Genomic DNA, 17,175 nt, shown 5'->3' with positions numbered 1-17,175 from the left:
ATATCATTTGCTGCTCAGTGATTGAAGTATTCTAGTCTGCATCTCCCCAAGGTAATACATAAAACCCGGCCTGTTAGTGGGCCCTGAGGACTGGGTTGAGGACCACTGTGTTAAAGAACATTGAAAAATAACAGACTTACTGTTTCATCAAGTGAAAATGTTGGAATAAAAGCCAAAAAAACCCAAAACAAACAAAAAACGAATGCGGCTCCCACATTTAAGAATTGGTAAGCTGCAATATAATTGAAAAAATACATATTTGCTTTAATACCACTGTAAACATAATTTAGCATTTGAACTGGGTTGCTGCTAAGAATATATTATTACTAACAAATGAAAATAGCCGCATATGGCTCATAGCCACTGGTTGTGCATTTCTTCCTTAAAAATGTACACAAGTATGGGTTGTATGCACGAATGGTCAGATTAATGTTTATTGAAAGAGGTTCTTAATTGGATTTGCCAGTTTTTAAAGAGGTTTGATATGGCCTTTATTAGCTATAATTCCTACTTATAATTATTACATAAGATTATACAAATAAATACATAAAAAACTATAATTTGCATGTCCTACCTCTGCAAAATACTTGATTACGTATTTCCACCTGATGTATGGGGTTCTGCACAGAGAAAGGAATAACAGTGAAGTTCACATGTTTCTACTACACTTTAGCAAAAGCATTGCAGCACTCATATTATACAGTATCACCAAGATACCAAGAGTGCTATGTATTGGAAATAATATTTTTATGAAGCTCTGACAACTATAGCTCTAAAACTAAAACACCCACCGTAGTTTCTAAAGTTTACTATTAGGGCACTTACCTGTCCAGGGATCCCGTGGTGTCCTCACCCAAGTCGATTCTTGATTTCTTAAGCCCCTCCCACTGTTAGCTCAAATTTTACCACAGCCACAATTCGCCACAGGGCTGCTTTTAGAAATCACGGGGGCCCCACACAGCCTACCTGACAGGGCCCCTCTAGCCGAAAGTGACTGAGGGCCCAGATTTATCAGTCCCCTTCTCTGCAGCCTCAGTAGCACAGATGAATGAATAGGACACGCTCTGAGGTTTCCTGCTCATTCACAAACGGAAAACACAGTTCACTATGCTTCAGTGATGAAGGGACACAGGAGTGATTGGTACCGATCACTCACAATGTTCATTCAGGAAAGAAGGGGCCAGTAAATTATATATTTACCTGCCACTTCCCCTGCTCTCTGACCTGAAACATCCCCCTATATGCCCGCAGCAGCTGCCAGCAGGAAAGGAGAGAAGGGAAGCCGGGGGGAGAAGGGAAGCCGGAAGTGCTGCAGGGGGGAAAGGAGCCCTCAAGGGGCCCAGGCAGCAGATGGAAGAGGTGCATGTGCTAGGACCAATCACCCTGCAGTGCAGCAGAGGAAGAAGAAGGAGGAGGTACTGGCAGCACTGCAGGGGGAGGCAGAAGAAAATTGGTGCCTACAATAAGGCAGCGCATTGCCTGCTTATTCTCTACATGCCCAAGAATGTACTATAGTTAAAGTGGTAGTAAAGTCTTTTTTACTTGTACAGTGGGGACAGAAAGTATTCAGACCCACTTAAATTTTTCACTCTTTGTTATATTGCAGCCATTTGCTAAAATCATTTAAGTTCATTTTTTTCCTCATTAATGTACACAAAGCACCCCATATTGACAGAAAAACACAGAATTGTTGACATTTTTGCAGTTTTATTAAAATAGAAAAACTGAAATATCACATGGAATATAATCATACACAGCTGGACTCAAATGAAGGTGTAGAACCATCTCAAGGATGATCAGAAGAAATGGACAGCACCTTAAATATTAAATATAAATATATGTGTGTCACGGCAAAGGGTCTGAATACTTAGGACCATGTGATATTTCAGCTTTTCTTTTTTAATAAATCTGCAAACAATTCTGTGTTTTTCTGTCAATATGGGGTACTGTGTGTACATTAATGAGGAAAAAAAATGAACTTAAATGGTTTTAGCAAATGGCTGCAATATAACAAAGAGTGAAAAATTTAAGGGGGTCTGAATACTTTCCGTCCCCACTGTACCTACAGGTATGCCTATAATAAGGATTACTTGTAGGTACAGTGAATATCTCCTACACTTGCACTGTTTAGGAGATATTCACACTGCATGCAGCTGGTAACTTCACAAGCACATGCACTCTGAAGGGGAGGCATACCCATGCTGTCCCTTCAGAGCTCCGTACTGCGGGAGTGACGTCATCGCGGCTCAGCCAATCAGACGGCCTGAGCACTAAAACTGTGACAGCACACCACTGGAGGGCTTCGTTCTAAGGTAAGTATTTCATAATGTACTAGTATGCGGTGCAAACTAGCACATTATGCCATTGTCTTGCAGGGTTTTTCTTTTTTAAAGGTGTGGTTTACTATCACTTTAAGTATTATGCTTCAAGCTCCAAGGTGCAGTACTTTCATCTGTACAAAAACAGCACAATATTTTCCAAACATATATATGCAGATGTACTGTAAATATTAGGAGACAAGGGTTGCACATACACACAGTGATTGGGTTATAAAAATACTTTTTACCTGGGATAGCTGTCTCTATAGATTAGAGTTGGACAGAAGAGAAAATACAGGTAACTGGAAAGTTTTGGCAGCTGAACCTCTTTTTCTGTAAGAAGTACACAGGAGATATATTAAATTCACATCTATGCGAGCCATGCCCTAAAACAATACACAGCTTTTGTGTCTGCACCAGCGTTTCTCAACCTTTATTCAGTCAAGGCACCCTTTAAAATTCTGCACAATGTTGAGGCACCCATTCTAAAATGGTAAAAACTAAACTAATTACAGAACACAGCAACATCCATACATAGGACACCCAACTTTAAAGGTGATTTATTCTTCCAAAGCAAAACACGCCTTTGCACAGAGGTACTGACTAGTATTCCAATGTTTCTCTTCCTTGCAGAGCTAATGTGACCCCAGTGCTGAAAGAAAGGGGCAAGGGGAGGACAAACAAGGAGCTTGAGGCTCTAATTGGCTTCAAAAAAGGGTTGGCTCGAGGCGCAGAGCACTGCGCCCTGAGCCAACCCAGTTATGTGAATTAATATTCGATAATGTCTTCCTGCTTCTCCTCCCGGCCAATCAGGAAGCGGGTCCTGAGATCCGATTGGCCAGGAAGTCTTAGGACTCTCGGCCAATCAGGTCTCAGGACCCACTTCCTGCTCGGCCCGGGAGGAGAAGCAATGCCTGTTTGGCCTGGAGGAGATGCAATGGCCCCAGCTCTTCCCTCGGAAAGCTGGAGCGAGGAGCATCGGCCTCCTAATGTAAGGCCACTAATCGCCACCGTCCGTCTCCCACAGGAGGGGGCACTGATCGCCACCGTCAACAAATAGAAGGCTGTAATGGTGACCAATGAAAACCTGTGGCTTTCTGTAACTAAAAGGCAGACTTGATCCACCCTCTGGTTTGTAGGCTTGTATACAATTTTTTTGTCAATTTTTAGGAATTTTGCTAAGGCACCCCTGAAGAAATCTAAAGGCACCCCAGAGTGCCTGGACACCCTGGTTGAAAAAGACTGATCTGCCATGATGAGCACCAAAATGCTTTAAAGCGGTTGTATACCGCTGGATGTTTTTTTTTTCCTGCAAGGTAAAGTCATATTGTGCTAGTGTGCATCGCATGCTAGCACATTATGTGAAACTTACCTTGAAACGAAGCTGTTCCAGCGCCGCGATGTCAGTGCTGCAGCCGCTTCCATCTTCACCTGTCTTGCTTATGGCTTTGCGGGCTCTGGCTCTGTGACTGGCTGGAGCCGCGATGACGCATGCGTGCAGGACCCGCCGTTCACGGCACAGGGTTTGGAAGGAACGGCATGGGTGATGTCACTGGCTGCATGTAATGTAAATATCTTCTAAACGGTGCAGGTTTAGGAGATATTTATACTACCTATGGGTAAGCCTTATTATAGGTAGGGACGAGCCGAACACCCCCCCCGGTTCGGTTCGCACCAGAACCTGCGAACGGACTGAAAGTTTGCTCGAACTTTAGAACCCCATTAAAGTCTATGGGACTCGAACGTTTGAAATCAAAAGTGATCATTTTAAAGGCTAATATGCAAGTTATTGTCCTAAAAAGGGTTTGGGGACCCGGGTCCTGCCCCAGGGGGCATGTATCAATGCAAAAAAAAGTTTTAAAAATGGCAGTTTTTTTGGGGAGCAGTGATTTTATTGATGCTAAAGTGGAAAAAAAAAAGTATTCCTTAAAAAATATTCCTTTAAATATCATACCTGGGGGGTGTCTATAGTATACCTGTAGAGTGTCGCGTGTTTCCCGTACTTAGAACAGTCCCTGCACAAAATGACATTTGTAAAGGAATAAAAGTCATTTAAAACTGCTTGCGGCTTTAATGTAATGTCGGGTCCCCGCCAATATGGATCAAAATCAGTGAGACAAACGGCATGGGTACCCCCCCCAGTCCATTACCAGGCCCTTTAGGTCTTGTATGGATATTAAGGGGAACCCCGCATCCCCCAGGCCCTATATACTCTGAACAGCAGTATACAGGCAGTGTAAACAAGACAGGGACTGTAGGTTTTTTGTTAAGTAGAATCTGTTTGTAATTTTGAACTGGTACATTTTTAAAGTGTAGCTCCAGCCAAAAAATCTATTTGTAAGCTTTTTGGAAAACATAGGGAAGGGTTATCACCCCTGTAACATTTGTTTTGCTGTCTGTGCACCTCTTCAGAAGATTTCACCTCACTTTCTGTCCCAATGACAAATGTTTTTTGAAAATTTGGGGTTTTTAGAGAAATAAGGATTGGTGATAAAGCATCAGTGGAGAGGAGAAACGTTTTTCCCCATATTAACTCTTACAGGAGAGAATTTCCCTTCCTATGGGTAGATTTAATCTCACTTCCTGTTGTCTGATTCCGTTTGCAAGTAGGAGTCGTTTGTAAGCTGGATGTTTGAAAGTATGGGCCTGCCCTATATACTCTGCAGAAATTGGGGCCTTAGGTGTTGATGTTGCCACAACACTGTAAGCCCTCACAGTTACACTTGGTGGGCGCAGGAATGGGCCCTGCTGTGAAATATTAGATCAAGAATTGTAATTACATGCCATTGTTGAACAGTGGTAGAAAAATTGGGCCTTTGGTGGTGGTGGTGGTGTTGCCACAACACTGTAAGCCCTCACAGTTACTCTTGGTGGGCACAGGAATGGGCCCTGCTGTGAAATATTAGATCCAGAATTGTAATTACATGTCCCTGTTGAACAGGGGCAGAAAAATTGGGCCTTAGGCACTGGTGCCACAACACTGCAACCCCTCACAGAGACTCTAGTTGGAGTGCAGGAATGAGCCTTGCTGCAAAGTATTGCATTAAAAATTGTAATTATACGCCCCTGTTAGACAGGGGCAGAAAAATTGGGCCTTGGGCACTGGTGCTGGTGCCACAACACTGCAACCCCTCACAGATACTCTAGTTGGAGCGCAGGAATGAGCCCTGATGCAAAGTATTGCATCAAAAATTGTAATTACACGCCCCTGTTAAACAGGGGCAGAAAAATTGGGCCTTAGCCACCGCTGCCACAACACTGCAACCCCTCACAGATACTATAGTTGGAGCGCAGGAATGAGCCCTGCTGCAAAGTATTGCATCAAAAATTGTAATTACACGCCCTTGTTAAACAGGGGCAGAAAAATTGGGCCTTAGCCACTGGTGGCGGTGCCCAGAACCAAAAATGTTCTTACAAGCTATCAGCATGAAAATTGAGGAGGAAGAGGATAGTCACTCAGCATCAGCATAGGCAGTCTTGAAGGGATCTCACATTAAAAAAAAATGATTTGTTTTAATCAGCATCAGATGCTTGGTAGCTGGTGATCCAAGACTGATTCATTTTTATGAAAGTCAGCTGATTGACCGATTTGGTGGACAGGCGCACCCTGTGATCGGTTACAAAGCCTCCAGCAGCACTGAATGTGCGTTCTGAAAGAACGCTGGATGCAGGACAGGCAAGTAGCTCAATTGCATACTGTGCAAGCTCTGGCCAGTGATCCATCCTCAAGACCCAGTAACTCAGAGGATTTACGGTGGGAAAGGTGTCCAAGTCTGATCTTGCCCCTAGGTATTCCTGCACCATGTGAATCAGACGCTGGCGATGGTTGCTGGAACCGATCATACCTTGGGGCTGCAGACTAAAAAATTGTCTGAACGCATCGGTCAGATGGCCTCCTTCTCCACCGCTCCTTCTGTGACTGACCGAAGCCTCAGCAACACGTTGTCCAGGAGGACCAGGAAATTGTAACCTCTCAGGCTCTGGAAACGCGTTGCACAAACCTTTTTGCAAGGCCTCCCGAAGATGTTTCATCCTCTGCTCCCTCTGCGATGGCAAGATAAGGTCTGCAACCTTACCCTTGTAACGTGGATCAAGCAAGGTTGCCAGCCAGTAATCATCCCTCCCCTTGATACCACGAATACGAGGATCCTTCCGCAGGCTGTGCAGGATCAGGGAGGCCATTCAGCGTAGGTTTGCTGAGGCATTCGGTCCAGAGTCTCTGGGTCACTAAGGACGACATGATCCGCAGCCACCTCCTCCCAGCCACGTACAAGTCCATGGGTTTCTTCGGACTGTAAATGATCCCTTGAAGACTGCAGCTGATGCTGAGTGCCAGGCAACACCTTCATGCTGACACAATCCTCCACCTCCTCCTCCTCCTCGTCCTCTTCCTGTGTGATCGGCGGGCATGCAGGAACACTGTCTGGATAAAGGGGGCCTTGAGAGGTAAGGAAGTCCTCCTCTTCCTCCCTCTGTTCTGCCTCAAGTGCCCTGTCAATTATTCCATGTAGCGTGTGCTCCAACAGGTGGACAAGAGGGACAGCGTCACTGATGCATGCACTGTCACTGCTCACCATCCTCGTGGCCTCCTCAAATGTTGACAGGACAGTGCATGCATCCCTGATCATAGCCCACTGGCGTGGGGAGAAAAAAACAAGCTCCCCTGACCCTGTCCTGGTGCCATAGTCGCACAGGTACTCATTGATGGCCCTCTGCTGCATGTGCAGCCGCTGCAGCATGGCCAACGTTGAGTTCCACCTGGTGGGCATGTCACAGATTAGGCAGGTTAAATTCCTTTTGGAGGTCAGCCAGCTGAGCACTGGCATTATATGACCTGCGGAAATGCACACAGACTTTCCTGGCCTGCCTCAGGACATTCTGTAAGCCCGGGTACCTGCCCAAGAACCACTGCACCACCAAGTTAAGGACATGAGCCAAACAGGGCACATGGGTCAGTTGACCCTGTCGGAGGGAGGAGAGGAGGTTTGTGCCATTGTCGCAAACCATCATACCTGGCTTAAGCTGGCGTGGCGTCAACCACCTCTGAACCTGCCCCTGCAGAGCTGACAGAATCTCTGCCCCAGTGTGGCTCCTGTCCCCCAAGCACACTAGCTCAAGCACCGCATGGCATCTTTTTGCCTCCGTGCTTGCGTAGCCCCTTGAACGCCTACGGAGCACCGCTGGTTCCGAGGACAAATCAACACAGGAAGAGGCCATGGAGAAAGAAGAAGGTGGAGGAGAGAGGTGTGGCAGAATTACCACTAGGAAAAACCTCCAACACTACTGCACCCTGTCCTGCATCCTTTCCAGCTGCCAGAAGAGTCACCCAGTGCACGGTGAAAGATAGGTAACATCCCTGTCCATGCCTGCTGGACCATGAGTCAGCGTTAATATGCACCTCACCGCTGACCGCCCTGTCCAGTGAGGCCAAGACATTGCCTTCCACATTCGGTGTAGAAACCTGGAATCGCCTTCCGTGAGAAAAAGTGGCGTTTGGGAACCTGCCACTGAGGAATCGCGCATTGCACAAACTCACGGAAGGGGGCAGAGTCTACCAACTGAAAAGGCAGCAGTTGAAGTGCTAGCAGTTTAGCCAAGCTAGCATTCCACCGCTGGGCATGTGGATGGCTGGGAGCGAACTTCTTTCGGCGGTGCAGCAGCTGGGGCAGGGAAATTTGCCTGGTACAATCTGATGTCAGTGTACCGATAGCAGATTGCCCGCAAGTACTTGGCTGTGACACACCTAATTCTACACCTTCATTCTTCTCAGTGCAGGTTTCAGAGAGGACTGACGGTATAGTGGGGTTGGAGATCCCAGCTGATGAGGAGCAAGGAGAGGTCCGCTTTGTTCTTTGGTGTGGGTCTTTTAGGTACGCTTGCCAATGAACTGCATGGCAGGTCGACATATGTCTGGTCAAGCATGTGGTGCCCAAGCGGGTGATGTTTTGGCCACGCGAGATACGCTTGAGACATATGTTGCAAATAGCAGTGGTGCGATCTGATGCACTCGTCTTAAAAAAGGCCCACACCAAAGAACTTTTGGAATAACGTGCAGAGACAGCAGTGCCCTGCAAATGCGTAGCTCTGTGGTGTGATGCAGTTGGTGTGCTATCCTTAAGCTGGCCCCTGGAGGGCATCCTGCATCATTGGAGATGTGCCTCCTCCTCTCTCTATGTGGTACTCATGTGGAGTCAGTGACTTCCTCATCATCCCCTCCCTCCACATCACTGGAGCAAACCTGGCAGTATGCTGCAGCTGGGGGAACATGACTGCTAGATTGCTGTCCTTCTTGGGCACCCCTCTCTCTGGGCTCACGTTACTGCCTTCCTCTCGCTGGGTACCATCACCGGAGCCTTAAACGCTGGCATCCTCCTGGAGCATGTACCCGACACTGTGGTCAAACAGTTCGGGGGACTCCTCAGGAGGACATGGTGGGGCTAAGGAAGGACTGATGCCATTGAGCCGAGGGAAGAGGCTGTGCTGGCAGCTGCTTTGCCAGACAAAGTACCCTGAGCCTGGGTGAGAGCACTGTTACCTCTAGACACAGAGCCTGCTTGCCCTCTTTTATTGGCTTGTGACTGTCTGCCTCTCCTTGTTGGCCTTCCAGACATACTAATGGCCTGCAGTGAGATGTAGCTGCACAAAGCTGGGATGTGTATATATATACTGATTATACTGCAGCTAACAGAATCAACTGCCTGAAGGTAGTATTATTAGTATGAGAACACCAGCAATTGTCTTCAGGTAGCTTTAGATGCACACTGTGTAGAGGACACAGTACACTAACTGTAAATACTGCAGCTGCCTGCCTGTGGTATTAATAGGATCAGAACACCAGCAATTGTCTTCAGGTAGCTTTAGGTGCACACTGTGCAGAGGACACAGTACACTAATGCCCTGTACACACGGTCGGATTTTGTTCGGACATTCCAACAACAAAATCCTAGGATTTTTTTTATATCCTGCTCTCAAACTTTGTGTGTCGGAAAATCCGATGGAAAATGTGTAATGGAGCCTACACACGGTCGGAATTTCCGACAACAAGGTCCTATCACACATTTTCCATCGGAAAATCCGACCGTGTGTACGGGGCATAACAGTAAATACTGCAGCTGCCTGCCTGTGGTATTAATAGGATCAGAACACCAGCAATTGTCTTCAGGTAGCTTTAGGTGCACACTGTGCAGAGGACACAGTAGACTAACTGTAAATACTGCAGCTGCCTGCCTGTGGTACTAATAGGATCAGAAGAATACCAGCAATTTTCTTCTGGTAGCTTTAGGTCCACACTGTGCAAAGGACACAGTACACTAACTGTAAATACTATAAATACTGTAAAAACACTTGCCTGCCTGTCAGTAGGAAGAGAAAAACAGGAACGGATCTAGCTAAACTGAATACAGTGTGTGTGTGTATATATATATATATATATATATATATATATACACACACACACACACACACACACACACACACACACACACACACACACACACAACACCTGGGATGCATATATATACACAATACACTGTAAGTGCAGCTGACTGACTCGCTTGCCTACTCTATGTAACTTAAATCAAATGACACTGTCTCTCTGTCTATCTGGCGCTGCAAAACACACTACACAAGGCCGCCACGCAGGTGGCCTTATATAGTGTGGGGCCTGTACTAAACCCCCTGAGCCATAATTGGCCAAAGCCACCCTGGCTTTGGCCAATTACGGCTCTCTGTACAGATGGCGCTGTGATTGGCCAAGCATGCGGGTCATAGTGCTTGCTTGGCCAATCATCAGCCAGCAATGCACTGCGATGCCGCAGTGAGTTATGGGCCGTGACGCGCCACTTGAATTTGGAGCGAACGGCCCATAACATTCGCAATTCGAAGAACGGTGGGTTCAACTCGAACTCGAAGCTCATCCCTAATTATAGGCAACAGTCAGTAGAGGAATTTTACTTCCTCTTTAAACATCTGTGCTATAACCCTTTCATGACTAAGCCTATTTGTGAAATTTGGTGTTTACAAGTTAAAATCCGTATTTTTTGCTAGAAAACTACTTAGAGCCCCCAAACATTATATATTTTTTTTTAGCAGAGAATCTAGAGAATAAAATGGCGATTGTTGCAATATTTTATGTCACATGGTATTTGTGCAGTGGTGTTTTAAACGCAACTTTTTGGGAAAAGGGACACTTTCATGAATTTAAAAAAAAACAAACAGTAAAGTTACCCCAATTTTTTTGTATAATGTTAAAGATGATGTTACGCCGAGTAAATAGATACCAAACATGTCACGCTTTATAATTGCATGCACTCGTGGAATGGCGACAAACTATGGTACCTAAAAATCTCCATAGGCAATGCTTTAAATTTTTTTTACGGTTACCAGGTTAGAGTTACAGAGGAGATCTAGTCCTAGAATTATTGCTCTAGCTCTGACGATCGTGGCGATACCTCACATGTGTGATTTGAACACCGTTTACATATGCGGGCGCGACTTCCATATGCGTTTTCTTTGCTGCGCGAGCTTGCGGGGATGGGGGCGCTTTAAAAAAATTTTTTTTCTTATTTATTTTATTTAATTTTATATTTTTTGTGTTTAAAAAAAAAAAAAAATTTGATCACTTTTATTGCTGTCACAAGGAATGTAAACATCCCTTGTGACAGTAATAGGTGGTGACAGGTACTCTTTATGGCGGGTAGACCCCCGATCCCTCCTTTGCACTTCAAAGTATTCAGATCACCAAAAACAGCGATTCTAAATACTGTGTATTTTTTTAAAGCCAGCGCCATTGGCAGCCAAGTAAACGGGAAGTGACGTCATGACGTCGCTTCCGTGTTTACTATTAGGAGGCTGGAACGAAGCCATTCACGGCTTTGTTCCACTCCGTCCCCAGCCGCCGGAGGCGGCCGATTGGTTATTGGGCCTCCCGATGGAACGGGAGGCCCGGTAAGAGTGGCGGGAGGGGGGGACGTCCACTCCCACTCCTTCAGTATAACAGCCAAGCAGCTTTCAGCTGCATCAGTTGCTATATCTGGATAGCCGATCGCCGGCTCTAAAAAACAGTACCGGGATAATGCCTGCAGCTCTGGGCATTATCCGGGTATAAACCCCGGAAAACCGAGTACGCACATCTGCGTACGCTCGGCGAGAAGGGGATAAAACAGTAGTTCTTCAAGTATAGTTCGCCAATTGAACAGAACTTGGGTAAAACATGAAAAAAAAAAAGCTGCAAAAGGTGATCTTCTAGTGCTAGGTGATGGCAGTGGGAGATTTGTACAAAAAGAAATGCCACAAGTTAAATTATAAATAGGAAATTTAGCAAAATGTGTAAAGGGAAAAAACAGCAAAAAAAGAAAATTCCTAACGTTTTGTTAAACAGATGAAATAGTTTATATGAACAGTTTTATTAAATGGGACTTTTACAAATAGACTATGTATCCTTTTCCTGTAACAAATACAAAATGTGGCATTCTACTTTGCTGGACTGATGAGGTTGGTAGCAGTTTCCATAACAGACTAGAAGAAAGGTAGTTTTTTTTTTTTTAAACAAAGCTCATACTTACTTTCTTTCTGTAAAACAGTAGGAACTACCTCTCTTAATAACGAATAACTCTTCATAATGAATCGAAACTGTGTGAAGAAAAAATAAGATCAGATTTAAGGACATAGAACACGTGTCAAACACAAGGCCCGCGGCCCATTTCATCTGGCCCTCGCACCCAGGTTTTTTTTCAGCTCTCGCCCTCCGTTTCCCACTGCCACTTGTAAACACTGAAGCCTTCTTTATTTACAAGAAGAACTTTCCTCTTGGTGGCTCTCACAGATCCCTGCCATCCCTACCAGCCCTGCCCTCACAGCAGGGACAAGGGAGATGCAGATGCAGGTGCAGTGTGCGATGGGGCATCACGTGGTAAGCTGCACTGTGATCCCCATCTGTGCCAACCAATGATCTCCCTGCAAGTGAGAGAGTGAGGTGGAGCCTTCTACATTGTCAAGAGGTACTAGAGCCGGGCTTTGGGGGAAGATGTGTGTGTGTGGGGGGGGGGGGGGGGGATGAGGGCTTTGGAGGAAGATGTGTGCAGAGGTGGGGAATGGGGGAAAGTGATTCAGAGGTCAGAGCTGAAGAGGGGTGGAAGTGAGGTGGGGACAGCCTGTGAGCAGAAGCCTGCACACTATGCATAGCACATCCCCAAACACTGTAATCTGACTGTAGCACACTCCTCAACTCTGCATTCTGTGCACAGCACACCCCTAAACCCTGCACTCTGTATGTAGTGCACCCATGAACTCTGCACTCTGTATGTAGCACACCCATGAACTCTGCACTCCGTGCATAAGGCACTCCTGAAAGTGCACTCTCTACATAGCGAACCCCTGAACCCTGCAATCGGTATGTGGTGCACCCCTGAACTCTGCACTATGTACATAGGGCACCCCTGGAACTGCACTCTGAAATAATGGAAATACAGTATGAACTTGATTGTAACAAAAAAATACAGTATGATTCATAAAGGACGGTGCAAAAATAAAGGGGGGGGGGGGCAGACATACATCAAGTCCTTGGAAAATTTATAGTGCAGAGGTAGAACTTGGACAGTTAGGGCTTATTTACACTTGCTTCAACTTTAACACACATTAAAGCGCCTACCACTTCAAATTATTTTGATGCTTCAGTGATGCTTTTTTTAAGCTTTAATAAAACTTGGCAAATGCCCTGTGTGTGTTGATTTTCTATTTGTTTTAAAGGATCATAGTAGAACCCCAGCTCAGTAGTACCCCACTCTACAGATCCCTAGCTCATTGGTACCCCCTGTTCAGCAGATCCCCTGCTTAGTAGTACCCCCAGCTCTGCTGATGCCCCACTCTCCCACTCTGCCGATTCTCTGGTTTGCTGATCCTCCTCCCTCTCTGGTCCCAACTCACCTCCCACTATAATGCTCCCATACTGCCCACCATGTGTGACATTCCTAGTTTCTCCTACTCCAGTCCCCCAGCTCTGCTGATCCTCTGCCACTCAGTCCTTTCTGTTCGGTCCCTGCTCACCTTCCACTATAGCGTTCCCATGTTGCACACCACGTGTGCTGTATGCTAGTTTCTCCGCTCCAATCTGGACCCTGCTTATTATCCATCTGCTCCACACTGCACACCAGATGTGACATCTGCACCAGACACTCCCAGAATATATACACATGAACCTGAAGTCACTGCTGATGATGTCTTTCTGGTTTGCTTGTTGGTTTACCAGTGCATACTGGGATATATCATACCTGCAATACCTCCAAAACAAAGTGAAGCTAAAGCTGAATAAAAGCCTCTCAAAAGCTGCAGGTGCTTTAAGCTAACTTTGTCATAGACTTCTATGGAGGCTTTGAAGCACCAAAAAAGTGACATGGGATATAATTTTTGAATCGAAGCAAAGCAAAACACAATGAGTAGACAGGACTGTAAGCGTACCATTTTATTTATTGACAGGTGCTTTGATTAGCATTCAGAGAACTTCAAAAAAGTGTATCCAGTGCCACATTTTGAGTATAAACAAGCCCTTAATGTGTCTTTTCATGTTAATAGAGTTGTGTTTCGGTTCATTCCGTTATGAATAAGTCAGCTTTACTTTTGCACCATCCTTTTTGAATCGCACTGTAGTACATTCATTTCAGTCCTCCATAAACAGCAGCATCAGTCAAGGCCTTAATACTGTATGTGCTCTGTGGAAAGATACATATAGCTGTGTTACCCAAGTATGTACAGCACTAAAGGAGACCTTCCACAGCTCTCATATGTCAAAGACTATTCCAGGTTTCATTTGGCACCCATATGACAATCATTTCTATTTACAGAACTCACCTGTTCTAGGGTGACAATGAAACCTGAAGCTGGTGGCAGCTGATAATGTTTTACCACATAGATGGGGAAAATACAAAGGACACATGTTTGACTCACAAGTAGGAGTATTCCTACAAAGGCAGACAACATGATTTTGTGATTAGATTTGGGATACAAAGACCCCCAAAAGACTAGTGCTTTATAAGGCACTAGCAGTGTATATGTAAACAGACAGATCCAGGACCAAGCAACCGTGCCAGGTTTTCCAAAGGCAAAAATGAGAAGGTCAGGGTCAACCACCCTAGAGAGAGAGAGAGAGAAAGAGAGCAGAGGCTGTAATTACTGGGATCAGTCACATTTCAGTTGTGATTATATATTGTATACATATACTGTAGATGTACTCTCACTGGTTTTGTGCTAAATTTATAATAAAAAACACTGAACCCTCATTAAAAAAAGGTAATATAGACCCCTCATGGAACTAGAGTTGCCACCTCATCCCTTTAAACCTGAACACATATGAATTACACAGGTTCTGTGGCTAATTGAATGCACGTAAGGCACTAAGTGAGTTTAATTACCACCTTAATCAGCCACAGAACCTGTGTAATTCATATGTGTTCGGGTTTAAAGGGATGAGGTGGCAACCCTACATGGAACACAGGTCGCTTCTGTCCAGTGGATCCTGTTTCAGTATAGACAGACCATAGAATCCAAGGGAAAGGTGGAAACTAAAACCTGGCACTGGAGCAGCAGTTCTAAAGAGTAGAACCGACTCTGGCTGGCAAAGGGATAAGAGGTAGAGAGGGCGCTTCTAATTGCAGTATTTAGACAGTTTATTTGGCTAACACATTAAAAAACACTTACAAGATGTAAATGTATAGCGGGCTCATCTGACAATAGGAAGAGAACCTGTCGTCTGGGGGACACAGTGAAATGCGGTAGGTCCTTCTTCTAATCGGTTCACCGCATCTCTCCCATCACTGCTGGTCGGCAAGGGGACTCGGAGCCGCAAGGGCAGGAACCTGGTATCCGATTGTGATTGTCAGATGAGCCCGCTATACATCTACATCTTGTAAGTGTTTTTTAATGTGTCAGCCAATTAAACTAAATACTGCACTTAGAAGCGCCTTCTCTACCTCTTTTTCCTAATATAGACCCTGTAATAATAACACAGTCATAGTCAAGAAACAACATAATTTTGTATGAGATGTCTTTATCATCATAAAACATATACAGTAAATGAGGTTACAGACTGGAAAGACAGAGGTGCGAACATTAATATGCTTTAGAGCAGTGGTTCTCAACCTGGGGTCGGGACCCTCTCGGGGGTTGAATGACGATTTGCCAGGGGTCACTGAATCCTGGGCTGTTCCTGGAGCCCGCGGCCGCCCACCCAGCCTCTTTGTAACTGCCAATTTAGTTCACGGCATGGCTGGGGGGCAGAGACTAGAAGTCAGCTGACTGGTGAGGAATGTGAAGTGGGAGGGGCTGGAGGAGACCCTATCTCCTGATTTCGGCAAAGATGTCACTGCTGCGAGACACCACAAAGTCGGAGACACATTGAGTAACACTACCTGTGATTATAGTTGCTATTAAAAGTCCCCACTACAGTTCTCAGATCAGCAAATGACCTTGATCAAGAGCACCTAAGTTGGCTAATCAGAACTCCCCCCAGCACTGCCACTGATCCCACCCCCCACCAAGGAGTAAGAGAAGGAATAAAAACAGAGAATACATGGAAGGGAGAGGAAAAGAGAGGGAGGAACAAAGAGAAAGGGAGAGAAAGAATAAGAAATATGGCTAGATGGGGGGAAAAAAAACAAGAAATTAGCATAGAGAGAGATAAAAGACAAAGAAAGGAGAACAAAAATAAAGAGTTGTACAGTGGAACCTTGGTTTACAAGTAACGCGGTTAACGAGCGTTTTGAAAGATGACCAACTTTTTTTTTTTTTTAAATTCTGACTCGGTTTGTGAGTGTTGTCTCGCAAAACGAGCAGAATTCAAGCTAATGGGCGGTGCAGTACCGCATTTGTCCAGAGGCGGACACTCAGAACGGTTCGGAGCCGTTCAGAAATACTCGGAATGACTCAGAAATACTCGGGAAACACTCGGAAATACTCCGTTCCTGAGTGTTTCCGAGGTTTTCCGAGTTTAGCCGAGCTGTCCCCGAGTATTTCCGAGGCTCTCCGGCGCCTCCCACATCTGGCCACATGCGGTATTGCATGTAGTAAAAGTCAATGCGGAACGAATTATCTTCGTTTTCATTGACTTCTATGGGGAAACTCGCTTTGATATGCGAGTGCTTTGGATTACAAGCATTCTTCTGGAACGGATTATGCTCGTAATCCAAGGTTCCACTGTACATCCTAAAATGTACCATAAGGGGTTTCAATACTGTACAAGTGGAAGGGACTCAGTAAGCGTTAAATGTCCGTGGGTTAGGGGTGCAAATTACTTGTCTTGCCTTGCGTGCTGACAAACCTCACTACGAAAATAATTTTACTGTTAGGGGTCCCCACAACTTTAATTTTATCAAGGGATCATGGCACTAGAAGGTTGAGTACTACTGCTTTAGAGCAATGGTCAGCAACCTGTAGATCGTGATCTACCAGTAGATCACAGACAGGTGATTGATAGATCGCAGTCTGGGCTTGTTGACCCGCCATCCCAGAGCATCAAACAGAGTGCAGTGCAGAGAGACTACTTGTAAAGTTGGATGTGTAGTAGGGAGCAAAAGCCCTTATAAGCCGATGCCTCTTCTGGCTCCTGTCCCATGCGGAGTAATACCAATTGCACTCTCCACCTCTTATCCAGGCTAGCGGCTAGCGGTCTCCAGAGTGGTGCCAGCAGCAGGAAAGATGTGATCTTCAGGTCAGTGTGACGCAATACACTGGGCATAATAGTATAGGGCTGTTTTCACACTGATGCGTTGCAATTTACCCAGTATACCTGCAATTTTCCTGCTGGTTTGCCATAGACTTCTATTATATCCTGTGGGTTTGGTGCACTTTCTGAATGTGCCCCAAAACT

At 45.4% G+C, this 17,175-nt stretch overlaps 1 protein-coding gene across 1 annotated transcript in view; it reads right to left on the bottom strand.

Annotated features, from left to right (window-relative positions):
- The window catches only part of LOC141126554 (sterol O-acyltransferase 2-like), a 90,446-nt gene that overhangs the window by 49,752 nt on the left and 23,519 nt on the right, over positions 1 to 17,175 (bottom strand). The window contains exons 3-6 of the mRNA XM_073612480.1: positions 14,163 to 14,442; positions 11,882 to 11,948; positions 2,567 to 2,651; positions 575 to 620 (exon numbers count right to left, since the gene is read on the bottom strand). Of these exons, the coding sequence (XP_073468581.1) occupies positions 575 to 620; positions 2,567 to 2,651; positions 11,882 to 11,948; positions 14,163 to 14,442 (478 nt within the window). The remainder of the gene's footprint in view (positions 1 to 574; positions 621 to 2,566; positions 2,652 to 11,881; positions 11,949 to 14,162; positions 14,443 to 17,175) is intronic.

The sequence above is a fragment of the Aquarana catesbeiana genome, linkage group LG02, assembly GCF_042186555.1.
Source record: "Aquarana catesbeiana isolate 2022-GZ linkage group LG02, ASM4218655v1, whole genome shotgun sequence".
NCBI lineage: Eukaryota > Metazoa > Chordata > Amphibia > Anura > Ranidae > Aquarana > Aquarana catesbeiana.
The sequence above is the reverse complement of the archived record's forward strand: the minus strand, read 5'-3'. Positions and strand labels throughout refer to the sequence as shown.